Source organism: Euleptes europaea, chromosome 19 (assembly GCF_029931775.1).
Source record: "Euleptes europaea isolate rEulEur1 chromosome 19, rEulEur1.hap1, whole genome shotgun sequence".
Lineage (NCBI taxonomy): Eukaryota > Metazoa > Chordata > Lepidosauria > Squamata > Sphaerodactylidae > Euleptes > Euleptes europaea.
In genome coordinates, this window is record NC_079330.1 from 19,122,441 (window position 1) to 19,149,489 (window position 27,049).

At 49.3% G+C, this 27,049-nt stretch overlaps 1 protein-coding gene across 1 annotated transcript in view; it reads left to right on the forward strand.

Moving 5' to 3' along the window:
• Window positions 1-299: 299 nt before the first annotated feature.
• LOC130491511 (NADPH--cytochrome P450 reductase) overlaps window positions 300-27,049 on the forward strand; it is a 33,476-nt gene continuing 6,726 nt past the window's right edge. Inside the window, exons 1-10 of the mRNA XM_056865260.1 lie at window positions 300-454; window positions 13,915-13,963; window positions 15,127-15,255; window positions 19,133-19,282; window positions 21,394-21,518; window positions 22,350-22,439; window positions 22,824-22,922; window positions 24,539-24,655; window positions 25,975-26,093; window positions 26,558-26,739. Of these exons, the coding sequence (XP_056721238.1) occupies window positions 342-454; window positions 13,915-13,963; window positions 15,127-15,255; window positions 19,133-19,282; window positions 21,394-21,518; window positions 22,350-22,439; window positions 22,824-22,922; window positions 24,539-24,655; window positions 25,975-26,093; window positions 26,558-26,739 (1,173 nt within the window). The 5' untranslated portion in view covers window positions 300-341. The remainder of the gene's footprint in view (window positions 455-13,914; window positions 13,964-15,126; window positions 15,256-19,132; window positions 19,283-21,393; window positions 21,519-22,349; window positions 22,440-22,823; window positions 22,923-24,538; window positions 24,656-25,974; window positions 26,094-26,557; window positions 26,740-27,049) is intronic.

Consider the following 27,049-nt stretch of genomic DNA (forward strand, 5'->3'; position numbering starts at 1 on the left):
TGCTCCCAGCTTCTGGTATTTAGAGGTACACTCTTTCCGAACATGGAGGTCCTATTTAACTTCCTTGGCTAATTTGTCTAATCCGCTTTTACGGCCATCTAAGCCAGCGGCCGCCACTACAGCTTGTGGCAGTGAGTTCCGCCAGGTATACCCGGGTGACCAAGATTGTGAGCTTGTTGATATTTAAACGATAACATTTTTGACAGCTGAAGGGTTTGCCGAACAAAGCTGACACCCCCGTTTCTGTCTCCCTCTTCAGCTTCTCGGCTGCCGAGAGGACAGCGCCGTCCCCCGAAGAATCTTCGCCTACGTAGGGCCCGGAAGCTTCCAGCTCCTCGAGCATGATAATAGATATGTTCCTCTTAGCTGCCATCATCGGTCTCTTGACCTACTGGTTTTTCTTCCGCAAGAAAAAAGAGGAGGTCCCGGATTTTGCCAAAATCCAGCCAGCAGTGTAAGTGGTCGACGCAGGGGTGGGCGTTCGAGCGGTCAGAGGAGGGTTGGTTAATTGCTAGGGTCCGTGGTTCAGTGGCGAAGCACCTGCTTATCATGCGGAAGGTTCCAGGTCCAGTTTTCAGCCTCTCCGGCGAAAGCTTTCCCGTTGCCTGCTGTTGGGGAAGGCTTTTGAGTTCCTGATCCCCCAGGGAGCCACTGCTGGTCTGAGAATTCAGGACAGAGCTGGGCAGACTGATAGACTGCCTTGGCAGAAGGCAGCTTCATTTGGTCCATATATATATATTTTTAAAACGCAGACTTAATGGAAACAAGATCACGATGGGTGGCTGTGTTAGTCTGTCTGTAGCAGTAGAAAAGAGCAAGAGTCCAGTAGCACCTTAAAGACTAACACCATTTCTGACAGGGTGTGAGAGCTTAAGAAGAGTTGTGGCTCACGAAAGCTCACACCGTGCCATAAATTTTGTTAGTCTTTAAGGTGCTACTGGACTCTGGCTCTTTTTAATGGAACAAAGAAGATGCTTTAGTGGGTTTGTTACTTGTACCTGAGTCGGTTAACCATTACTGTGAAAATAAACAGAAATCCAGTGGAGTTTTAAAGACGAATAAAGTTTATTAGTCTTTAGGGTGCCGCTGGGCTCATGTTGAATTTTGCTGCGACACGCACACGATGACCGCTCTGGAATTACGATTGTGAAAGGCCGAAGGTCTTCTGGCTTTTATCCTAAGTCACCAGAGTCCGCCTTCGGTGACAATTTCACTTTTTTAAAAAAAAGCAAAATTGTACAGAAATAAAGCAAAGTGACAGCTGTGGCTGAAATGCCGAAAAGATACTAGCTCCTGGTGAAACACAGAAGCCAGTTTTGCAAGGCATGTTGTGCCTGTTTGACAGCAAGCCAGTTCTTCCTGTTGGGGGGAGTCTGTTGTTCTGACAGGTGGCCAGCAGGAGGGGCTGTGCTCTGCTGCTTGGTTTGCCCCCCCCCCATTGCTGCTGGGGGTGTGTGAGGGTGGGGCAAGCTAACTAACGCAACCGGAATGAAATTGAAACATGAAGCTGCTCTATTATTATTATTATTATTATTATTATTATTATTATTATTATTATTATTATTATTATTATTATTATTATTATTATTATTTCAATTTAATACCCCACTCTCCCCGTCCGAGACTGGGCTCAGAGCAGCATACAAGAGAGTGATAACCCATTTAATCAATAAAACCATTAAAACAGCATTTAAAATAGCTCTAAGGTTATAAAAACCAAATATTCTAAAACTATTTAGGCGCCCTCTAAATGTAAAAAGTTATAACTAGGCAAGCAGATGGACTAAGATACAACAACGGTGAGGGTCAGGGAGGCCGGCAATCATATATAGGAAACCGTAGCTGGCCTCAACCAAAAGCCTGGCGGAATAGCTCTGTTTTACAGGCCCTGTGGAATTCTTTTAAGATCCCGCAGGGCCCTGGTCTCACTGGAGAGCCTATTCCACCAGGCAGGGGTCATGGCAGAAAAAGCCCTGGCCCTGGTCGAGGCCAGCTGGACATTCCTCGGTCCTACGCAGCAGCATTCTTAGGTTCAGAGAACAGTTGACAGCGTTACCTAAAGTTCAAATGAAGTGGGTGTATAGTGCCGTCAGTTGCTTTCATTAAATAATTTATATGTATTGCATGGTCCTACATTCGATTCATCAGGAGGGACTTTCACCTGTCTTATCAACCTGCAGGGCGGGTACAATAGACTACGTTGCCATACCTGATAATTTAGTCAATTTGGTGGATAAGTATGAGGTTATTGATTCCTGTATGAGTGACCGTTGCCCACAGAGTTTGTTGCTTAAAACCAAAGCTAACGTCATAAGAACATAAGAAAGGCCATGCTGGATCAGGCCAAGGCCCATCAAGTCCAGCAGCCTGTTCACACAGCGGCCAACCAGTTGCCTCTAGGAAGCCCACAAACAAGATGGCTGCAGCAGCATCCTGCCTGTGTTCCATAGCACCTAACACAATGGGCATGCTTCTCTAATGAGGCCAGTTCCGGAATATGCAGAGGGTATAGTACCGGATTTTAGGAGACTCAAATGGTCGGAGCATTTACGCAACCAATTATCCCTAATTTTTACAAATCCAGATTTAGAGCTACTGAGATCAGCTCTAACACAAAATGGCACCAATGCCATAAGAATATATGATGCCATCAACAATTACCTCAAGCCTCTGTTGATAAATAGTAGATCTATAAAACCTGTATTAAATGGTATAGTGCCGTCAGCCGACTTTTGGCAACCTCTGCAAGGAGCTTTCAAGGCAAGTGAGAAGCAGAGGTGGTTTGCTATTGACTTCCTCTGCAGAGTCAGCCTCGGCGGTCTCCCGTCCAAGTACTGACCCTGCGTAGCTTCAGAGATCTGTCAGGATAGGGCTATACCACGCTGCTTTTCCTCCCAAAAGTTCAAATGATAGGTGATCATGTATGCCCGCTTGTGACCAGTCAGTTGATCTGTGTGACAGGTCAGATCCGTGTGCGCTAGTGTGCATGTTCCAGTGGGTTTTCTCCCACTGGAATATTTTAAGAAGCGAGATTTATCGATTGACGCATTTCACATGTGTCATTCCCTCCAATGGAAAAGTCACTTAAGGCTCCTTAAACTGGAGGGAGGCTTCAACCTTGAGCTAAAAGGAAAGGTGGGCAATAAATATATTAATAAACTTTTCACAATGGGAGCAGTAGGATGGCATCCACCCCGGTAGCTTTTTAGAAGGCGAATAAAAGGCTGCTGAAGAAGAGATTTCCCTTTTAGCAGTCAGAGCCAGTTCCGATGTTGTACAAGCAACACTATCCGGGTACTGGTTGAATTCTGGAAAAGGTTCCACCCTAGGGTTGCCAGGTCTCTTTGCCACCTGTGGGAGGTTTGGGGGGTGGGGTTTGGGGAGGGAAGACATCGAGGGAAGATATTGGGCAGGGACATCGATGGGATTATTTTCTCTGACAGAGCCCCCGTGCCAAAGAGAGGCTTGTTGGGCTGAATGTTTTCAAACAAGCAGTTGTTCCCCACCCCCCTTATTTAAGCACATGTCATTTTTAGCCTTCTTTTCTTCCAAGGAGTTCAGGGTACTGTACTTAACACTCATTTTGCCCTAACTACATGCAGGTGGGATTTGAACTTGGGGTCTCCCCATTCCTAGCCTGACATTCTAACTGCTGTGCTACACTGGCATGTACAGGCAAGGTAAAAGTCCCCTGTGCAAGCACCGGGTCATTCCTGACCCATGGGGTGGTGTCACATCCCGACGTTTACTAGGCAGATTTTTCTTTACGGGGTGGTTTGCCAGTGCCTTCCCCAGTCATCTTCCCTTTACCCCCAGCCAGCTGGGTACTCATTTGACCGACCTCAGAAGGATGGAAGGCTGAGTCAACCTTGAGCCGGCTACCTGAAACCGACTTCCGTCGGGATCGAACTCAGGTTGTGAGCAGAGTTTGGACTGCAGTACTGCAGCTTACCACTCTGCGCCATGGGGCATGTAGTTTAAGCTGTTCTAAATGTTTGAATTGGCTCTGATGAGAGCGTGTGAACATGGACCTTGGTGGGGTTGTTGTGGTAATTACTGTTTTGTCTTATGGTTTGGCGTGCCGTAAAAAACCACAGCAGTTATCTAGGGAACTCAGCTGCACTTGGGGTGATACCCTGCAGGCAGGGAACGTTTGGTCACAGATCAGACCGAATTTCAGCCCCCCGACTGAAATTGGCTTTCTGCACTGACTCATGCAGAGATGCAACAGGCAGTTTCCAAAAGCCAGGTGACGTAGTTCTGCTGACCTACCTTACAGGCTTATAGAGAGGATGAGAGTATTAATTCCTTGATGCCCCCCTTTCCTACTGTTTTAAAAGGGCTTTTCTAAAGCGGGGATTGGAGTGGGGGGCAAACTAGTATTTGGATGGCTACCAGGTATGTTAACATAGATCTTCCCTCATACCCGCCCCCCCCCCCCACACTCACACCAAAAGAAACCTTGGCTCACTGGTAGAAAGCCGGGCTCGCCTACAAAATTCCCAGGTTCAGTACCTGGCATCTCCAGAGATCCTCCCCTGCCGGAAACCCTGGCGAGCGCCGCCAACCAGAGCAGACAATAATAAACTTGGTCCAGTTCACAAGCAAGCCATCCTTATTTCTAAGAACATAAGAAAGGCCATGCTGGATCAGACGGAGGCCCATCAAGTCCAGCAGTCTGTTCACACAGTGGCCAACCAGGTGCCTCTAGGAAGCCCACAAACAAGACGGCTGCAGCAGCACCATCCTGCCTGTGTTCCACAGCACCTAATATAATAGGCATGCTCCTCTGATCCTGGAGAGAATAGGTATGCATCATGACTAGTATCCATTTTTACTAGTAGCCATGAATACCCCTCTCCTCCATGAACATGTCCACTTCCCTCTTAAAGCCTTCCAAGTTGGCAGCCATCACCACATCCTGGGGCAGGGAGTTCCACAATTTAACTATGTGTTGTGTGAAGAAATACTTCCTTGTATCAGTTTTGAATCTCTCTCCCTCCAGCTTCAGCAGATGACCCCACATTCTAGTATTATGAGAGAGGGAGAAAAGCTTCTCCCTGTCCGCTCTCTCCAAACCATGCATAATTTTATAGACCTCTATCATGTCTCCACTTAGCCGCCTTCTTTCTAAGCTAAAATTAATTTGGATTGCTTGTAAATAGATTTTGCAACCAACGTTAACCACTGGAGCAAATGAGTTGCTTTTAATTAGACAAGAGAGACAGAGAACATAACAACATAAGAGCTCTTTTCTAATTAAAAGAAAAATAATGCAAAAACTGTTGCCTGGGTAACACAAGTCCTTTGCTGGGAAACTATTCCCCCCTCCTTTTGAATGGCAAAAGTGTGTGTGTGTGTGTGTGGGTGTCTTGGGTTGCAAGGAACCCTGGGAGTTTTCATTCTTGAGTCTCTCTCCTCATTCCTTTCTGCTGCTGCCAGATGTTGGAGTTCTTGGGACTCTGCCGGACCCTCCGGGTAACTTCAAAAGCAGCCGGCACGAGTCCCAGAGGACGGGCTCGCCACAGCGCCTTGGTATGCTGGCCCCACTGCCTTTCAACGAAAGGAGGCCGGCCTCTGGCTGCGAGAGCTGAGGGGGACAGGATGGGAATCCGTGCACGCATCCCTCCGTGGGGGCAGAGCGTAGCCTTGCCCGGCTCCCTGCGGCTGGCATGAAACCGCGGGGGCTCGGGAGCGCCACCCCTGCCACGGCCCCAGACTCACCATGGGCTGCGCGTACTCCGGCTTGCAGGAGGAACCTTCTCCGGGGGGGTGAGTCTCTCTTTCGTTCTCAGGCACCCCTCTCAGCCGTCTCTGAAGGGTACAGCCGCTGTCTTGGCGACGCTTTGGATGGTGTGCCGCCCATTTCCAGTGCCGGGCTGGTTTGAGAACACGGCTCAGCCAAGAGAGATGGGCGGAGGGCATCTGGGGAAGCTCGGCCTGGGGAGAGTGTTGTGAATTTCAGAAGGGTGCATGGACAATGGCAGCTCCCTGGAGTTACTTTGCTTTTTCATTTCTTTTTCCTGCTCTCCCCTAAAGTGTCCTCTGGGTGTGTAGAGCGCTAAAGTTAAGGGAAAAGCCAGGCCAAGGAATGTGTTTCCAAACTTATAAGCCACAATGTGACGTCTTTCAGATGCCAGCCTCCCCGAGAACAGTATCTAACGTTTCAGCATCCAAGACTCTCTTCCTAGCCTTAATAATGCTTATCATGCATAAAAAGTGCCTGGGTTTTCCCGACAGCCCCATAAGGGCGATTGGTATTGCTGTCCGCTTTTTACTCATGTAGGGCTGAGGCTGAGAGGGGAATGGCAATGGTTAAGAAGAACAGTTGGTTTTTATATGCCAGTTTTCTCTGCCTTTTAAGGAGAATCAAACAATCTCCTTCCCTTCCTCTCCCCACAACAGACACCTTGTGAGGTAGGTGAGGCTGAGAGAGCTCGGAGAGAACTGACTAGCCCAAGATCACCCAGCTGGCTTCATGCGGAGTGGGGAAACCAACCCGGTTCACCAGATTAGAGTCCGCCGCTCATGTGGAGGAGTGGGGAATCAAACCCGGTTCTCCACATCAGAGTCCGCCCCTCTTAACTACTACACCACGCTGGCTCTAAGGCTGAGTGAAACAGAAGTCGAGCGGCATCTTAAAGAATAACAGCTAGGGTTGCCAGGTCCCTCTTTGGCACCGGCGGGAGGTTCTTGGGGCAGACCCTGAGAAGGGAGGGATCTGGGGAGGGGTGGGACTTCAATGCCATAGAGTCCAATTGCCAAAGTGGCCATTTTCTCCAGATGAACTGATCTCTATCAGCTGGAGATCAGTTGTAATAGCAGGAGACCTCCAGCCAGTACCTGGAGGTTGGCAACCCTACTAACAGCATTCATTTTGATTCGAGCTTCCGTGAGTCACGTCTCATTCTTCAGATAGGCTTAAGGCTGCCTAGGGAATCCATGGCTGAGATCGGTCTGTCGCAGGCATGGGGCGGGGAAGGGGGCTTTGTTTTCTCAGCCTCACTGGGTTGTTGATATCGGCGGTAAACTCTGCCCAGATGTTGCAGAGCGGTGCTCTTCCTCCACGAAGTTTACAGCTTTCAGTACCAGTTGTGGCCAGCCCGGATCACTATCCATGCCAGTACAGTCACACTGTCCTTCTGTCTCTGTCTCTCACACACACACCGTTTGCTTCTGGAAGCCAGACACAGCAGGCAGTGACAGATGGATTTCCACCACCAGACTGGAAACCACATGTAGTACTTCGGCTTCCCTGCTTCTTCCCCCTGCTTTGCCTCCAAACTTTGGCCCCAAATTCAAATCCTTCTGTCATTCGGTGATTGCCAAGTCAGTAGCTGTGTATAGTGGCAACCCTTCCCCAAGAATTACATGTCCCGCGGATTTCTTTTTGCTTGAGCCACAACACTGCGACTTGGTACCCAAATTTCTATAAAGCTTCAGATATTTCAGTCATAAAAAGGTGATAAAAAGGGTGTAAAGCTATGGGTGTTTTTTCTAAAAATAAGACGTATAGGTCAGATTTTTCTTGTGCATGAATTGGATGCTGTCCTTTTCCATCCCAGCCTTCATCCTGGCTCCCTGGTACACACAGGCCTGAGAGGTGACCTACAAGCCTAGTTTGCTGGGCTGCGCTGGGGCGGGTTGGGAGTTGGCACAAGGCTCAGAGGCTTCTTTGGTGAGGTGTGGGTCAGGGGGGTTGCCAGGGGCTCATCTAGACAGCCATCACACTGCCCAAAAATGGCAGCCAGTGGGGAAGCTGGGGAAAGAGCCATCGACTTGGTACCCATGTTCAGCCGGCTGAATGCAAAGGTCCTGTTTCCAACAGTAGCCAGTCAGTTTGCAAAACTCACCAGCGGGGCAGGAGGGTGTTGGCCATCTCTTGCTGGTTTGCCCCCAACGTCTACTACTCCCTCTGCACGTGGGAGTTTTGCTTAGGTATCCTGCTTAGTATTGGGGTCAGCTCTAAGTTTTGGTGGGGGGGGGGGGGCTCGGACAAGGTGCCTTCCATGGCTGCCCTTGCTAACCACGTTTCCCAGCTTCACTCCCCTCGACTCCATCTGCTCCTCTTGGATCCATGCACATGCATACATCCCGCTCCCTTACAGCGGGCAAAATGGAGGAGAAGTTACTGCTCCTCTTCCGCCAGCCTGTCTCCAACTAGGAAATGGGAGATGGCCCCAGAGGCCCTTTACAACGTATGGAGTTTGAGCACATTCCCAGGATCATTTTATTTGGACTAGCTAGTGCCCTTAATAAAAAGGTAAAGGTCCCCTGTGCAAGCACCGGGTCTTTCCTGACCCATGGGGTGACGCCACATCCCGACGTTTCCTAGGCAGACTTTGTTTACGGGGTGGTTTGCCAGTGCCTTCCCCAGTCATGTTTCCCTTTACCCCCAGCAAGCTGGGTACTCATTTTACCGACCTCGGAAGGATGGGAGGCTGAGTCAACCTTGAGCTGGCTACCTGAAACCAACTTCCCCTGGGATCAAACTCAGGTCGTGAGCAGAGCTTTTGACTGCAGTACTACAGCTTACCACTCTGCTCCACAGGGCTCCTAGTGCCCTTTATACCTCCCAATAATGACAGTTAAGGTGGTCAGGGAATGGTAAAGGGCTGGATATCTCTTCCAAACCCAGTGGCCTCCCTCAAATAGGAACAAAGACGATTCTCCTCTGTGTTTGCAAAATATTTCCTCTCCTGCGGTGACTTGGAATTTCATGCAGGAGATCAGGAATTGGAAGAGTTGATGAACACACTTGAAGCTGCCTTATACTGAAACGGACCCTTGGTCCATCAAAGTCAGCATTGTCTACTCAGACCGGCAGCGGCTCTCCGGGGTCTCAGGCAGAGGTCTTTCACATCACCTACTTGCCTAGTCCCTTTAACCGAAGATGCCGGGGACTGAACCTGGGACCTTCTGCATTCCAAGCAGAGGCTCTACCACTGAGCCACGGCCTTCTTCTCTTTCCCTTCATCAGCACAGATGTGTGGATAGAGAAGTAATGTGGTGTAGTGATTAGAGCATGGGTGTAGAACTCATTTGTTATGAGGGCCGGATTATATGACATAAATGTCACTTGGTTGGGTGGGTCATGCCTCGCCCGCCCAGATGGGGACTGGGGGGGGGGTTGCTGCCTTGGCTGGCTTGTGGACTGGATAAGAGCTCTGAAGGGGGTGGATCTGACCCGTGGGCTGTATGTTTGACACCCCTGGATTAGAGTGTTGGACTAAGCCTGAGGAGATCTGGGTTCCTCTCCTTACTCGGCCATGGCACTCGCCAGTCACATGCGCTCTGCTACCTCTCAGGGTAAAAGGGAGGAGGGGAAAACCATGTACACAACCCTAAATTCCTTGGAGGGAGAACAGGGTGATAATGCAATATATCAGCTAGTAATTGGGTTGCAGGGCCGTTCTAATTCATGTTGGCAAAATTTAGGAACCGAGGATGAGTAAAAGGGCCACATTTCGGGTATGCGTGTGTGATAGTGAACATTATCGACAGGGAGGGAAACCCTTGAGGTTTGGAGAGAGGAGGTGGGAGTAAGTAGCATTGGCTTTTAATTATCCCCCAGGAAGGAGTCGGTGGTTTAGGTGGGTGGAACATCCTGGCCCTCGAAATCGACCGAGCAGCGAACCAAGGCTCCTGGGAAGCGGGGTGAAGTTGCTTCCGTTTGGGAGCGCTTCAAAGGCAATTTTGCGAATCACAGCCAAGTCGGCCTCGGTGTTTATCCCGGAGATGGAAGGCGAGGTGACCTTCCACTAATGAGCCCCCCTAAACCGCAAAAATACCCAACTACGAAATGGCACTGCCAAGTGTCTTGCTTGGATCTTTGCATGGCAGACACGTTGAACCCAGGTATGGATCTACATTTTTTTTGAAGGGGGGCAAAATTAACAATAGTTGCCTCCCCACATATTATAAACATTTTTTCTTTATACAATTGCTGCTGGATTGGGTTGCCAACCTCCATGTGTCACCTGGAGGTCTCCCGCTATTACGAGATCTTGGGTTCCAAGATCTCCGGGCGACAGGTCACTTCCCCTGGAGAAAATGGCTGCCTTGGAAGGTGGACTCTATGGCATTATACCCTGCTGAAGTCCCTCCCGTCCTCAGACTCCAGCCCAGAGCTGGCAACGCTACTGCTGGATCAGACCAGTGGTCCATCGAGTCCAGCATCCTGTTTCACACAGAGGCCAGACTGTTGCCCTGGAGAGCCAGCTGTCAAGGCAAAGAGGCCAAGGCCCTCCCTCAAAATTGCCTCTTAGTACTGGGTGTCAGAGGTTTCTATGCCGTTAGGTACCTGTGCATGGCTTGGGTCTCCCCCGCCCGTTCAAGAAATGTGCTCTGTGTATGTATAGAGTTTCCATCTAAACATTAGGAAGACATTTCTAACAGCGGTTCCTCAGTGGAACAGGCTTCCTCGGGAGGTGGTGAGCGCTCCTTCCCTGGAGGTTTTTAAGCAGAGGCTAGATGGCCATCTGTCAGCAATGCTGATTCTATGACCTTAAACAGATGATGAAAGTGAGGGCATCTTGGCCATCTTCTGGGCATGGAGTAGGGGTCACTGGGGGTGGGGGAGGTAGTTGTGAATTGCCTGCATTGTGCATGGGGTTGGACTAGATGACCCTGGTGGTCCCTTCCAACTCTATGATTCTATACTATATAATGATGATCCACAGCTGGGTAAACAGGAGCAGGGGGGTGGTTAATTTTCTGCATATGGCTTTTCTACCATGGACACATCTGCTAGCGCCTACAAACGGTCTGTAAAACCGGAGCAGAGTTTCCTGGAGTGCCTTCTTAAATAAAGTCCTCCATGCGCTGCATGGTATTTTATCTCCCCCCCCCCCAACGCCTTGAATCCACAAAAAGTTATGCCCTGGCTCCTCCCTTTTCCAGCCAGGCTCCACCCCTCTCCATTGAGTTCTGACCTTGGCTCTGCCTTATTTAGTGTGGTGTCCCGTCCATCCCCCTTCAATCCATAGTTGGCCCTTCTTTTGTTTTCTTCCTTCTCCCGGCTGGGAACCCAGCCACACATTCTTCTGCCATTGTGAAAGAGGCAGAGAATTCCAAGTCCCTTCTCTTGGCTCCGCTGCTTTTCAGCCAGCTCGCCGCCTGTTTAGTCTTTTGAAATGGGACCCAATGAAGCCATCTCTCCTTCCTCCTCCCCCCCCCCCGTTCTCAAGGCCCAGCTGCAGGATTCTCCCCCTCCAGATGTGTTACAGCTGAAGACCGGCTGCTGGAGAGCCATCAGGCGGCTCGTCCTTTGTCTGTGCCATCAGAAGCAGGGCTTATGAGCAGCCGGGGTTAGACTGTTGCATCAGAAGTGGAGTTTTGGAGCTTTGACCTGCTTGCCTTCGAGAAGCTCCTGCTCCCTTTTAAAAGGCCAACCTGGCCACCTTGGGGGGAAGAGGAAGAGTAGTAGTAGTAGTTGGTTTTTATATGCCGTCTTTCTCTACCACTTAACGCAGAATCAATCACCTTCCCTTCCCCTCCCCACAAGGCTTACAATCACCTTCCCTTCCCCACAACAGACACCCTGTGAGAGAGGTGGGGCTGAGAGAGTTCTTAATAGAACTGTGACTAGCCCAAGGTCACCCAGCTGGCTTCATGTGTAGGAGTGGGGAGACCAACCCGGTTCACCAGATTAGTGTCCGCTGCTCATGTGGAGGAGTGGGGAATCGAACCCGGTTCTCCAGATCAGAGTCCACCGCTCCAAACCACCGCTCTTAACCACTACACTATGCTGGCTCTCCAGGGCAGTATTTGTTAGGAGGCCAGAGAGAGCTGGTGGGATCTTGGCCCCGATTCGGAAGAGTGGAAGACCGCCTTGTTTTTACCCTGGTCTGGTCCAGAGAACTTGCTAGAGTGAAGCAGACTTCCTGGAGGAAGTGGGAGGGGGACATGACAGAGGTTTATGAAATCATGCATGGGCTGGGGACAGCTGACAAAGAGACCCTTTTCTCCTTCTCTCCAAATACTAGAACTTGAGGGCATCCGATGAAGCTGATGGGCAGTAGATTCAGGACAGACAAAAGGAAATACTTTACAGAAAATTATTGAGATATGGAATTCACTCTGAATGGGGGGAAAATACAAGTGAAGGGTTTTTCATATTTGGGTACTCTTTTTGCCTGCCATCTAAAATGGGGACCACATCAGTCACTGATAAACAAAACAAAAAAGGCAAAAACCTGTGCTGGCAAGCATATTAACCCCCCCACAAAAAAAACAGTGGTGGGAACTATGTTCCAGTTCAAGTTTTTAACTTAAAAGTAGTCCCAATTATACTCGATGGAGTAGCCGTAAGGATTATTTCAGCTAATTAAAATATTGACCATCTTCTTTTATTCTTTTTGCAAAAATTATTAGACATTCCTCGTAGCTGGCGTGGCTCTTTGTTCAGAACTAGGTCAACATTCCCTTGGGGCAAGGGCTTTGTTATGAGCGTTTAGATTGTTCATCAAGCTATATTTGAGCAGTTAAGGGCTATCTGGCCCTCTTGGAAAGAGGACCCTTACAGGTCAATATGGTTGAAGACTGTCTTTGCGAAACTCTTGGCTCTCGTGTGAACCTGGATACTATCCAGGACCTGGGCCTTTATGCAGTGTTTGCTTTGGTGAGAAATTGTGTAAAATTAATTGATCACTGAAGCTCTGCCTTTAGAGCACTTTGCATTGGTTCATCCCATTTCGGGGGTTTTCCCCTCTGAAATCTCTTTCCTCCTATGCCAATCTATTGACCTCCCAAATCCTTTTAAGATTGTTAATTCTGGCCAGACTAAATGCCCACTCCTTGGCAGTTTTAGAATCATAGAATCATAGAGTTGGAAGGGACCACCAGAGTCACCCCCTACACAATGCAGGAAATTCACAACTACCTCCCCCCACACTCCCAGTGACCCCCTACTCCGTGCCCAGAAGATGGCCAAGATGCCCTCCCTCTCATGATCTGCTTAAGGTCATATGAGGGGAAGCTTCATACATTTACCTTGTTCAGCATGCATCTGCCCCCGTTCCCTAGGATGGATCGACACGATTGCACATTTTCTTTTGGAGGGTCCTTTGTACGCTAATTTCAGGAGGCACAATATTTCACCGTGTTTGCCAGTTCATTCTGGCTGTGTCCTTATGACCTAGTTACATTTCTACTCGCTGACGAGGATCCAAAAAGAGCTCTAGCAGCTGCAAAATTTTTAAAAAATCCTTTTGTCTGTTAGGTGATATGTGATTAATAACTATTCACTGCTCAAGAGTGATGTATCATAGAGCTTTTATTGGATAAAAAGAAGGCAAATTTGCCATTCGCTGCCAGAGGATGTAGTGATTGCCGCAGGCATGAAAGCGGATTAGACAGATTCATGGAGGGCAAGTCTATCAGTGGCTCCTAGACATGGTGGCTAAAGGAAGAATCCAACCGGCTTACAATCATCTTCCCTTCCCCTCCCCACAACAGACACCCTGTGAGGTAGGTGGAGCTGAGAGAGCTCTAAGAGAACTGTGACTAGCCCAAGGTCACCCAGCTGGTTTCATGTGTAGGAGTGGGAAAACAAGTCCAGTTCACCAGATTAGCCTCCGCCGCTCATGTGGAGGAGTGGGGAATCCAACCCAGTTCTCCAGATCAGAGTCCACCGCTCCGAACCACCACTCTTAACCACTACACCACGCTGAACGAGAATCAGTCTCTCCAATTTCCAAAAAGTGTCCTTGGTCACCTGACGATAGTTTTCTGTTCACCGCAGGTGACTAGGTGAATGGCTTGCTTGAGAATGCTCTGACCTTATGTGGATGTGATGGGGAGACCAGGCAAATGACTGTCTGGCACTTTGCATTTTTTTTTAAAAGATGAAATAGAAAAAAGTGATGTGGATACGGAAGTTTGAACGTGTTTCTTTCGCTTTCTCTCTTGCAGAACACAATCGACCAATGAGGGCAGCTTTATTGAAAAAATGAAAAAGACGGTACGTTAGTCTAGACTCCTTGTGTTCTTTTTCTTGGCTGACATCACAAGCGGGGGATCACTTTTTGGTTCCCTTGTTTTGGGGTGACTGTTTGGATATTAGCCACAATTTCTTTCAACCTATGCCCGAATCAGCTTACATTCAATTTAAATACCTTGTAAATGCATTGAACTGACCCTAGAAGCTAAAATGACTAAACTGAGGCTATCGTATTTTGGTCACGTCATGAGACGACAAGAGTCACTGGAAAAGACCGTCATGATAGGAAAAGTTGGCAGCAGGAAAAGAGGAAGACCCAACAAGAGATGGATTGACTCAATAAAGGAAGCCACAGCCTTCAATTTGCAAGATCTGAGCAAGGCTGTCAAAGATAGGACATTTTGGAGGACTTTCATTCATAGGGTCGCCATGAGTCGGAAGCGACTTGACGGCACTTAACACACATAACACACAAATGCATTAAAATCAGTAATGCCAAGAGAGCCCCGTGGCGCAGAGTGGTAAGCTGCAGTACTGCAGTCCAACTCTGCTCATGGCCTGAGTTCAATCGGGTTCAGGTAGCCAGCTCAAGGTTGACTCAGCCTTGTCGGTCTGTCGATAGCAGTAGAAAAGAGCAAGAGTCCAGCAGCACCTTAAAGACTTAACAAAATTTCTGGCAGGGTAGGAGCTTTCGTGAGCCACATCTCCCTTCTTCAGCTAGAATATCTCCTGTATCAGGACCCAAGCTTTTTTTAACAAGATATTTTACCAAGCTTTTGCTATTATTAAGCATTCCAATTTTAATAATATACCGCTTTCGTTCTCTTTGATATTGATTAGCTATGTACCTCTGCATTTTTTTTTTGCATTTTAAACATTTAAATTTTAATTGTATTTTGTACTTGTTTTACTTTATATTATTCAGTAATGTAAACTCAATTTGTTGGATGGCCTATGACGGCAAATAAAATGACTTACCAGGAGGAAAAAAAAAGACTAACAACATTTCTGGCAGGATAGGAGCTTTCGTGAGCCACAGCTCACTTCTTCAGATACAGCTAGCATATCTCCTGTCTCAGGACCCTGGAGCAGCAGAGTCTGAATTTGGATGAGCAATTTCGGTACGGGCTTTTTTGGACCCGTTGCTAATTCCTGGTTTTTGTTTTTTTCCACTCCTGTTCTAGGGCAGAAACATAGTGGTTTTCTATGGCTCCCAGACAGGGACCGGTGAAGAGTTTGCCAACCGCCTGGCCAAAGACGCCCATCGGTATGGCATGCGGGGCATGTCCGCTGACCCGGAGGAGTACGACTTGGTACGTTGCTGGCAACTTTGCCTCTTTGCCTTGACGACGGACCTGCCTCGAAAGCAAATCCTTTTGTGTAAGCTGTCTAAACCTTGCCAGATAAGACCCAAATGGATCCTTCTAGTCCAGCAACCGGTTTCCAACCATGGCCTGTCGGGTGCCCCCCAGGAAGCTCGCAAGCAGGGAATAAAGAAGGAGAAGAAGAGTTTGTTTTTATATGCCGACTTTCTCTACCACTTAAAGAAGAATCAAACCATCTTACAATCACCTTCCCTCCCCCTCCCCACAACAGACACCCTGTGAGGTAGGTGGGGCTGAGAGAGCTCTAAGAGAGCCATGACTAGCCCAAGGTCACCCAGCTGGCTTCATGTGGAGGAGTGGGGAAACCAACCCGGTTCATCAGATTAGCATCCACTGCTCATGTGGAGGAGTGGGGAATCAAACCCGGTTCTCCAGATCAGAGTCCACCGCTCCAAACCACCACTCTTAACCACTACACCACGCTGGCTCCCAAGAATACCATCTAAGAATACTCACCATCTAGATTGTTTTAAGGAGATGACCACCTCTCTTAACTACTATACCGTGCTGGCTCTCTTAACTACTATACCATGCTGGCTCTCACCCTCTCCTGCCGCCACCCTCACCCTCCTGGCAACTGGTGCTTGCAGGCATATTCTGGATTTCAGTGGAGCCACTTGGGATCGACCGCTGTTAATTATAGACCTCTTTCCATTGTGGAGTTGTCTGTTTACTAAAAAAAACACGCTGAAGCTCGAGACCTCTGGTGACTGCACATCTCATGGCTGAAGGAGGTTCTTTCTGAAGCCTTCCCTGAAGCTTACGCCAAGCCAATGAATTGGGTGACCCCAAGTCATAATAACATATGAGGGGAAAGTCTCATAATTGGTTAAAACTGCATCATGTTTCCTGAACTTAAAAAAAAAAAAAAAGGAACCCTGGACTCCTTTAGGAATTGATCTGTGTCATTATGACACAATCCCCTCATTTTTAAAATTTTATAAAAGAAGGGATACAAAAGGAAAAGAGGGGGCGGGGAAATAGGGGTACCCACAGTGCAATTGAAAGGACAAAGATAGAAATAAGTCAAACAGATTGCATTGCCATGCTGTTCAGCGCCGTAATATTATCAACTAGTTACCCAAGTAGTAAAAGAAATATTTAAGCGTTTGCTAATTGTATAATTGGTCAAACAATGATTGCCTTATCGCATCTTATCAAACATATTTAACGTCTCTGCAATCATAATACTAATCTAAGACACAATTCCCTCTTGAGTTGTGGGTTGTCTGTCTGAAGCAGCGTGCCACAAAGCAAACATCTTTCAGAGTCCCTTTTGGATCCCAGTATGTGGTTGGAAGTCCCAGGCTGGCTTGATCTTGTGAGATGTGGGAAGCTAAGCTGGGTCAGCACTGGTTAGTATTTGGACGAGAGACCATCAGGGAGTCAGGGTCATAACGCAGTGGCAGGCAGTGGCACACCACCTCTGTTAATCTCTTGCCTTGAAAACTCCAAGGGGTGGCCATAAGTTGGCACTAACTTGACGGCACTCTCCTTCTTTGGAGGTTTTTAAGCAGAGGCTAGATGGCCATCTGTCAGCAGTGCTGATTCTGTGAGCTTGGGCAGATCATGAGAGGGAAAGGCAGGGAGGTTTGCGTCAGTGCTTGGCTCTCGTGGCCCTTTCTTACATGCCCACCGTAATGCCGATCACCATTTTGGGGTCAGGAAGTAATTTCCCTCCAGGCCAGATTGGCCAGGGATCCTGGAGGGTTTTTACTTTTTTGGCCACCTTCTGGGCATACGGGGTCACTGGGGGGGGGGGGAGGCAGTTGTGAATTTCCTGCATTGTGCAGGGGGTTGGACTAGATGACCCTTGTGGTCCCTTCCAACTCTATGATTCTATCCCACCGCCATGTGGTTGGGGCACTGACCTGGATGGGCCAGGGTGGCCCGACCTTGTCCAATCATGAAATCTAAGCAGGGTCGGCCCTGGTGGTTAGTACTTGGGAGACCATGAAGGAAGTCCAGAGTTGCTATGCAGAGGCGGGCCACGGCAAACCACCTCTGTCCGTCTCTTGCCTTGAAAACCCTACGGGGTTGCTATAAGTTGGCTGTGACAACGGCAGTCTCCTCCTGCATGTGGTTGGGGTGTATGTGTGATGCCACCCCCTTGCTGAGGCTAGGCAGGGCCGCATCCAGTCAGTGCCTGCTGACGTGAGGGAGATCCGGCTGAGACGTCCATCACCCCGTTGATCGCCAGGGTTGATTCGGCTGACCTGGCTGGCTAGGTGGGTGTCCCCTCCCTTCCTCACCGCTCCATGTGCGTCCCTCCCGAAGCTGCGCGCTCGGTGGAAGAGGACGACTGTCCTAGATAGAAGGAGTTTACCATTCTTCGGTCAGTGCCCGGATAGGGAGGCTGCCTGAGACAACCCCCACCAACACTCTCTCAAATTCCTTGATTGATAGCGTTGCCTGCTCCAGATTGGGAAATACCTGGATATTTTGGGGGTAGAGCCTGAGGAGGATGGGGTTTGGGGAGGGGAGGGGCTACAATGGGGTATAATTCCATAGAGTCCACCTTGCAAAGCAGCCTTTTTCTCCAGGGGAACTGCTCTCTGCCGCCTGGAGATCAGTTGTGATAGCGGGAGAGCTCCAGCCACCGCCTGGAAGTTGGCAACCCTATTGATGGAGGAAAGGCAGCCTGTTCATAGACTAAGTAAACAGAGCCTTGTGAAGTTCAAAAACTTTCCTTTGGTTAGCCCAAACTTCAATCGATATGTTAGTGTGCACTGTGGTTTTTATTGCCAACAAGAATGAAGACTCATTTTTCAGCAGAAAATCTCTTAGCAAATCAATAGTCAACAATAATTAACCATTCAGCGGATAAGGGCAAAGGTAAATGTAGTTCCCTGTGCAAGCAGTGGGTCATTCCTGACCCATGGGGTGACATCACATCATGACGTTTACTAGGAAGACTGTGTTTACAGGGTGGTTTGCCATGGCCTTCCCCAGTCGTCTACACTTGACCCCCAGCAAGCTGGGTACTCGTTTTACCAACCTCCAGCCAGCTGCCTGAAACTGACTTTGGTCGGGATCGAACTCAGGTCATGAGCAGAGCTTTAACTGCAGTACTGCAGCTTACCGCTCTGCACCACTGGGCTCCTTTAAGCAGACAAAAGAGAGAAAATAATGACAAGTGATTGTAACCTGTAGCAAAAAGGCACACACCATCAGAGATCTCAATAAAGGCAAGGGTTTTCAAGATCCCCTTGAACACAACCAGTAAGGCACGCAGTAGGCGACTGGGCTCACAGGCAGGGGGCTGTGCCACAGAAGGCCAGCTTAGAACTGGCTGCTGCTCTGGGAGCCAGCATGGTGAAGTGCTTAAGAGCGGTGGTTTGGAGCGGCGGAGTCTGATCTGGAGAACCGGGTTTGATTCCCCACTCCTCCACACGAGCGGCGGAGGCTAATCTGGTGAACTGGGTTGGTTTCCCCACTCCTACACACGAAGCGAGCTGGGTGACCTTGGGCTAGTCACAGCTCTGTTAGAGCTCTCTCAGCCCAACCTACGTCACAGGGAATCTGTTGTGGGGAAGGGAAAAGGATTGTAAGCCGGTTTGAGTCCTTCCTTAAGTGGTAGAGAAATTCGGCATATAAAAACCAACTCTTCTTCTTCTTCTACCCAAAGTGGCTGGCTTGGCCTTTTAAAAGGGAGCAGGAGCTTCTCGAACACAAGCAGGTCGAAGCTCCAAAATTCCACTTCTGATGTAAACCACTTTGAGAGTCCTTAAAGCTAGAGAAAAAATTGGGGTATAAAAACCAGCTCTCAGGAGCCAACGCTCTTTCTGATTCCTTTCCTTCCCAGTCCGACCTGAGTCGCCTTACTGAGATCGAGAAGGCTCTGGCGGTCTTCTGCATGGCCACCTACGGGGAGGGAGACCCAACGGACAACGCCCAAGACTTCTACGACTGGCTGCAGGAGACGGACGCCAACCTCTCCGGCATCAAATTCGCAGTGAGTCTCTCTTGTTTTCTTTGGCCACTCTTGCCTCGGAGACATGACCATGGTGCGTTTTGAGTGGCGGCGAGTCTTACTCTTGCTGAAGTGCCTGGAGGGGGGCAGGAGAGGCAAGGCTGGAGGGTGGGATGCAGGGCATCAGACGCCGTGTACCAAAATTGTGCCAAGTCAACGCAGAACCATCTTTGCTGTTCATGAACGTTAAAAGAAGTTGTTTCCCCGTTACTGCTGTCCAGCTGGCTGATTTGAGAAGTCTTTGGCCTGCGTCCAGATAAATTTGCTCCTTTCCTGTACTGCAATTGAATTATGAGCTGGAACAATCTGCCTTTTATGCCTCTGGCTGTTAATAAGCTCAGCCAGACATTACCCAGATGCCTAACTTGGCTGGTTTTCTGTGTGTTCTTCCTTTGCCTCGATTACGGTCTGTGATCCACAAAATGAAGCAGCTGTCCCTCCCTGCCCCTCGGGGAAAGCCCTGGCTCGCCCTCCGGTTATCTCTTGCCTTGACTGTTGCAGTCTTCTCCTCCTCTTCCTTCTCCTCCTCTTCAATGGTTGTCATGCCTCACACTGCCCCCACTCCATTGACTATCCAGCCCTTTACCTCCCAAAGGTTTCATAGAAACATAGAGCTGGAAGGAACCTCCAGGGTCATCTAGTCCAACCCCCTTCACAATGCAGGAAATTCACAACTACCTCTCCCCCACACTCCCAGTGACCCCTGCTCTATGCCCAGAAGATGGCAAAAAAACCCTCTGGGATTCATGCTCTGGAGGAAAATTGCTTCCTGACCCCAAAGTGGCGATTGGCATTTTCTTGGGCATGTAAGGAAGGGCCACGGGAGCCGAACACTGACGCAACCCTTCCTGCACTCACTCTCACGATCTGTCTAAGATCACCGGATCAGCATAGCTGACAAATGGCCATCTAGCCTCTGCTTACAAACCTCCAAAGAAGGGGGCTCCCACCACCTCCCAAGGAAGCCTGTTCCACTGAGGAGCCGCGCCAACTGTCAGGAAGTTCTTCCTGATGTTTAGCCGAAAACTCTTTTGTTTTAGTTTCAACCCATTGGTTCTGGTCCAGCCTTCTGGGGCAACAGAAAACAACTCCGCGCCATCCTCTTCATGAAAGCCCTCTATACGAAAGCTGGCACAAACGGTGCCCTGCAGGCCAAGTTGGCAAGCAGAGGCTACTCCCGCTCATAGTTGGGATATTGCGTTGACACTGTAGCCGTTGTTCACAGTTGTGCTGTCCACATGGGAAAACTGGGGTTTGTTTGTTTTGTTAGTTCATTTACAGCCCACCTCTCTGTCCAGATGGGGACCCAAGTCGTTCCCCTCTCCTCTTCTGCGTCATTGCATGAGATGTAGATTAGGCTGACAGTGTGTGATTGGTCCAGGGTGATCCAGCAAGCTTCCACGGCCAAGTGGGGTCTGGAGGAAAGGTTGAAGGAGCTGGGTACGTTTAGCCTGGAGAGAACACTGAGAGGGGACATGATATCCATCTTCAAGTACTTGAAGGGCTGTCATACAGAGGATGGTGCTGAATTGTTTTCTGTTGCCCCAGAAGCTCGGTCCAGAACCAGCGGGTTGAAATTAAATCAAAAGAGTTTCTGTCTAGACATTAGGAAGAATTTTCTAACAGAGCAGTTCCTCAGTGGAACAGGCTTCCTCGGGAGGTGGTGGGCTCTCCTTCCCTGGAGATTTTTAAGCAGAGGCTAGATGGCCATCTGTCAGCAATGCTGATTCTATGACCTTAGGCAGATCATGAGAGGGAGAGCATCTTGGCTGTCTTCTGGACATGGAGGAGTCACTGGGGGTGTAAGGGGGGGAGGTAGTTGTGAATTTCCTGCATTGTGCAGGGGGTTACACTAGATGACCCTGGTGGTCCCTTCCAACTCTATGATTCTAAGTGGAATTTCGAACCTGGATCTCCCTGATCCTCGTCTGATGTTCCAACCACTGCACCATGCCAGCTCTTAGGTTGTGAATTACTGCTCTAGTTCAATGATATCACAGTGTCCTGGCAGCCTGGCTGCCCATTCTTCTTCAAGGAGACGTTCTCTGGACTTGGCTGCATCTGAACCCGCAAACCCCTCCATTGCCTTCCAGGTATTTGGACTTGGGAACAAAACATACGAACATTTCAACGCCATGGGGAAATACGTGGACAAGCGACTGGAGGAGCTTGGCGCCCAGCGGATTTTTGAGCTCGGCCTAGGAGACGACGACGGGAAGTGAGTGGCCGTGGGAGTTGGTGGTCGCCAGTTGGCTGGTGGGCCAACCTAGCAGCGAGCCTAGCGTTGCTTTTCCTTTTTTTGCAATTCAGGGTTTCGAAATGTAACTTAACAGTAATGCTTTCTTCTTTGTTGTTCTTAGTTGAGACATGGAATAGATGAAATATTAGTTACAATGTGTAATTTTATTTTGCTGTTAAATCGCATCTGACTTACGGCAACCTCTGGTGGGGTTTTCAAGGCAAGAGACGTTCAGAGGTGGTTTGCCATTGACTGCCTCCGTGTCATGACCCTGGTGTTCCTTGGAGGTTGCCTATCCAAATACTAACCAGGGCCAACTCTGCTTAGCTTCTGAGATCTGACGAGTTCAGGCTAGCCTGGGCCATCCAGGTCAGGGCAATGTGTAATAGGAGTAGGTTATTAAATCAATGAAGAGTAACAACAACAACCTTTATTGCTCATTGACAAGGTCTTAAGCATTTACTTTGTACGGATAAAACAGTTTTCAAAAACAGCATGATCCCTTAAAGCTTGGTTCAATGAAGAGTAAGGAAGCACTGCATGGATGCGTGTGGACATACATATTAGATTTTTTTTTTAAAGGGTCACAACGGGGGAGACTTTGGCTTGTGCGGGCTTCCAAGGGGCATCTGCTTGGCCTCTCTGGAAAACAGGATTCTGGGCTAAATGGCCCTTAGGCCTTATTCTACAGAGCTCTTATGTGTTTGGTATTGCAGAAAATCTGGAAGCTAGCAGAGGGGGGAGATCTTTTCTAAGCAGGAAACAATGTTTTAGTTCCCTGGATCACATTTTTTTCCTTCTCTCCGGCAGCCTGGAAGAGGATTTCATCACGTGGCGTGAGCAGTTCTGGCCGGCGGTGTGCGAGCACTTTGGTGTGGAGGCCACAGGAGATGAATCCAGGTGGGTGCCGGGATAAGAGATGGTTAAGAGCAGTGGACTCTAATCTGGAGAGCCGTGTTTCCTTCCCCACTCCTCCACGAGTGTCAGACTCTAATCTGGTGAACCAGGTTTGAGTCCCCACTCCTCCACATGAAGCCAGCTGGGTGACCTTGGGCCAGTCACAGTTCTCTCAGAACTCTCTCAGCCCCACTTACCTACAAGGTGCCTGTTGTGGGGAAGGGAAGGTGATTGTAAGCCGCTTTGAGACTCGTAAAAGGTAGAGAAAAAGCAGGGTAGAAAAAACCAACTCTGCTTCATCTTCTAACCAGTGGTTACTGCTGTCTCCTTGATACCCATTTGGCCTTGTGCTTACCTTCTTCTCCCTCCCCTCCTGTTCTTCCACAGCATACGTCAATATGAACTGGTTATCTACGAGGACATCAACATGAACAAGGTTTATTCGGGAGAAATGGGCCGTCTCAAGAGCTATGAGAGTCAGAAGCCGTAAGTTTGAATTTTTAAAATAAAAAATTCCACAGGCAGATTTGGTGAGAAGCTGGAGGGTGGAACTCCTGGGGGGGATAGATAGACCACTGCTGTGGTAGCTGTGGATGTGTTTTGCATCATTTTTTTAAGGTCATAGTTTCTAGTCCTCATTGCCAAGAGAGACCTGAAAAATGCTTGTGCTGCATTTTTAACTCAGAAACTCTAGAATAATATAATTGGAAGGTACCACCAGGGTCATCTAGTCCAACCCTCTGCACAATGCAGGAAATTCACAACTACCTCCCCCACACACACGTACACCCTCAGTGACCCCTACTCCATGCCCGGAAGATGGCCAAGTTGCCCTCCCTCTCATCATCTGCCTAAGGTCAAAGAATCAGCATTGCTGACAGATGGCCATCTAGCCTCTTCTTAAAAACCTCCAGAGAAGGAACACTTACCACCTCTCGAGGAAATCTGGGTGTCACTTAGCACATGTAACCCCTGTCTATGCACAGCAGGATACATGCATTAGGAGGGACACTGACAAAAGCACATCTGGTATTGAGTCATGCACAGGAATTCCATCAGTGCGTTAGCGTTCATTTGTTGCATTGTTTTGGGTGAACTCGGGAGGTTGGCGTCTGGTGGCCCTTGGGTCTAAGGAGAGTTACCATGTTTCTGTGCTTCCTGAAATAACGGGGCCAGCGAATGTAGACAGGAGCAAATGCAAGCAAGAGAATCTCCCAGGCAGGGAAGGGAAACGGGGGAACGCTGGCTGGATATGGTATCAGACTACTTGGGGAAGTGGACAGCTTGTCACTCTCCCGTTTGGGTGTGTAGCTGGCCAACGTAGTTGCTGACCAAGCATGGAGCTTTACTAAAACACAGTCATGGGTGAAATTTAAAAATCCCTGATGTAGTGTGCTGACTTCCCCCCCAACCAGGTAAGATAATAAATATAGGTGGAGGCACAGAATCCAAGCAGAGACGCTTCAAGGGGAGATTACAGCATGAGATTTCTGAACGTGAGTTCATTCACAAGTTCAGAACAATGGACCCCTCCAGGGCTGAAGAGGGACGTAGGATTACCATCTTGCTACAGATGCTTATTTTCTTCCCCCAAATATTTCCCCCTCTTCTCTAATGAAGCTGATTACAATGCACATTGTACCTTGCATCCTGAGTTCCATCTTTGCGGCTCCCCTCCCTCTAGGGTTGCCAACCTCCAGGCACTAGCTGGATATTTCTTGTTATTACAACTGATCTCCAGCTGATAGAAATCAGTTCCCCTGGAGAAAATGGCCGCTTTGGCAATTGGACTCGGTGGCATTGAAGTCCCTCCCCTCCCCAAACCCCGCCCTCCTCAGGCTCCGCCTCAAAATCCTCCCGCCAGTGGTGAAGGCAACCCTGCCTCCCTCCTTCTGACTGGGATATAAGGACTCAGAGATCTCCAGTCCGATTCGTATCTGACGAAGGGAGCTTTGATTCTCGAAAGCTTATACCCTGAAAAATTTGTTGGTCGCTAAGGTGCTCCTGGGCCTGTATCTAGCTGTTCTACTGCGGTCTGACACGGCTACTCTCTGAAACAATCCAAACTGGTCTTGTTTTTTGTTTTGTTTTTTTCCTTTCAGGCCGTTTGATGCCAAAAACCCCTTCTTGGCCCCGGTTTCCGTGAACCGGAAGCTAAATCAAGGGGGTGATAGGCACTTCATGCACCTGGAGCTGGACATCACCGGTTCCAAAATCCGGTAAGTCAGACATGGAGAGCATCACACTCAAGAGTTCTATCCTGTGAGTTGCACCGAGTTGGCCGCATGACTCGGGAATCCGGCGCACGATTTTGATGTGCCAAGCGTGGATTCTGCTTTGGTGCTGCTAAGTCTTTCTTGCGCACAGGATCACAAGGGGTCCAAGAATGGCAGAGAAATATAATGTACCGCTTCCCCCCTCTTGTGGCGTTTCATGTGTTTTTCTGCAGTGTCAATGAGTGAATTGCCCTTCAGAGTTTCAACCTCCCTCACTTTGAGTATGCGTGTGGTTTAATTTGAGGATTTCACCAAAAGGATGTTAAAATTCAGACCTAATTAAAAGGGTCTGCACATCCAAAGTACTGGGGTCTCCCAACAGGGTGAAAACTCATACTCAGCTACTTTGTTTTTGTTGTTAAGATGAGGAGCTGATGACTATTTTCTGTGTTTGTGTTCGTTAAATGTATGTCCAGATTTTTAGAAGTTTATCGTGTCTGTCTGTCTGTCTGAAACAGTGTTTTAATTGGGGTCTGTCATTTCTGTAAAGCGATTTCTCCAAAGGGTTTGTTTTTTTTACCGTCAAATTGCAGCTGACTTATGGTGACCCCCTAGAGTTTTCAAAGCAAGAGACATAGAATCATAGAGTTGGAAGGGACCACCAGGGTCATCTAGTCCAACCCCCCTGCCCAATGCAGGAAATTAACAACTACCCCCCCTCCCACATCCCCAGTGACCCCAACCCTCCCCCCACCATGCAGGATCCCACAATCAAAGCACTCCCATAGAATCCAGAGGTGGTTTGCCCATCCAGAGGTGGTTTGCCATTGCCTGCCTGTGTAGAGATCCTAGACTTCCTTGATGGTCTCCCAGCGCGGTGTAGTGGTAAAGAGCGGTGGACTCTGATCTGGAGAACCAGGTTTGATTTCCCACTCCTCCACATGAAGCCAGTTGGGTGACCTTGGGCAAGTTACAGTTCTATTAAGAGCTCTCTCGGCCACACCTACCTCACAGGGTGTCTGATGTGGGGAGGGGAAGGGAAGGGGTAAGCCGGTTTGAGTCTCCCTTAAGTGGTAGAGAAAGTTGGTATATAAAAACTAACTCTCCTCCTTCTCCTCCTCCTCCTCCCATCTAAGTACTAACCAGGGTCGGCCCTGCCTAGCTTCTGAGATCTGTTGGGCTATCTGGCTCAGAGCCTCCAAAGGTTAGAGGGTTTAAATGTAGTCAGAGCTTCTAGAGGGTTCCCCAAACTGTGTGACTAGACCAGATGAAGCAAGAGATGGGATGTGGCTATCTTTTGGTCTTTTTCTCCCCACCCCCAGGTATGAGTCTGGAGACCACATTGCTGTGTACCCAGCCAACGAGGCTTCACTAGTGAACCAGCTTGGAGAAATCCTCGGGGCAAATCTGGATACGGTCATCTCCTTAAACAATCTAGATGGTGAGTATTCTTAGATGGTATTCTTGGGAGCCAGTGTGGTGTAGTGGTTAAGAGTGGTGGTTTGGAGCGGTGGACTCTGATCTGGAGAACCGGGTTGGATTCCCCACTCCTCCACATGAGCAGCAGAGGCTAGTCTGGTGAACTGGGTTGGTTTCCCCACTCCTATACACGAAGCCAGCTGGGTGACCTTGGGCCAGTCACGCTCTTTCAGCCCCACCTACCTCACAGGGCGTCTGTTGTGGGGAGGGGAAGGGAAGGCGATTGTAAGCCGGTTTGATTCTGCCTTAAGTGGTAGAGAAAGTCGGCATATAAAAACCAACTCTTCTTCTTCTTCTTGGTACCCCTTAAGACACACCAGCAGGTAGGGAGTCTGATGGCTGGGGCTGTTTTTGCCTTCCTACCCCACCCCCAGAGTGATGTGCGAACGGTGTCTCTGAACTCTTTCCTTCTCTCCCCTCCCACAGAGGAATCCAACAAGAAGCACCCGTTCCCTTGCCCCACCTCCTACCGGTCCGCGCTGACCTACTACCTGGACATCACCAACCCGCCCCGCACCAACGTCCTCTACGAGCTGGCGCAGTACGCCACGGACGCCAACGAGCAGGAGAACATGCGCAAGATGGCCTCCTCCTCTGCGGAAGGCAAGGTGGGTGCCCGCTCGCCTGTGCTGCTCCCCTGAGGAAGCGCAGAATCGTACAAGGGGCCGGGTTGTGGCTCAGCGGCAGAGCATCTGCTTAGCATGCGGAAGGTCCTGTACGCTCAAAAAGGTTGGGGACCCCCGTGATAGGGGCTGCTAGCCCATAGATGTCTGAGACTGGCCCTTTGGGTTATCCAAACACTTGCATGGGGGCGGGAAATGGGAGATCCCAAGCAGAGGAGCTGCCTGGGGCTCGGGACGAGTTCAGTGGTTCACCCCAACCCCCCCCCCCGGCTCATTGGAGGGGACGGCGTTTGCT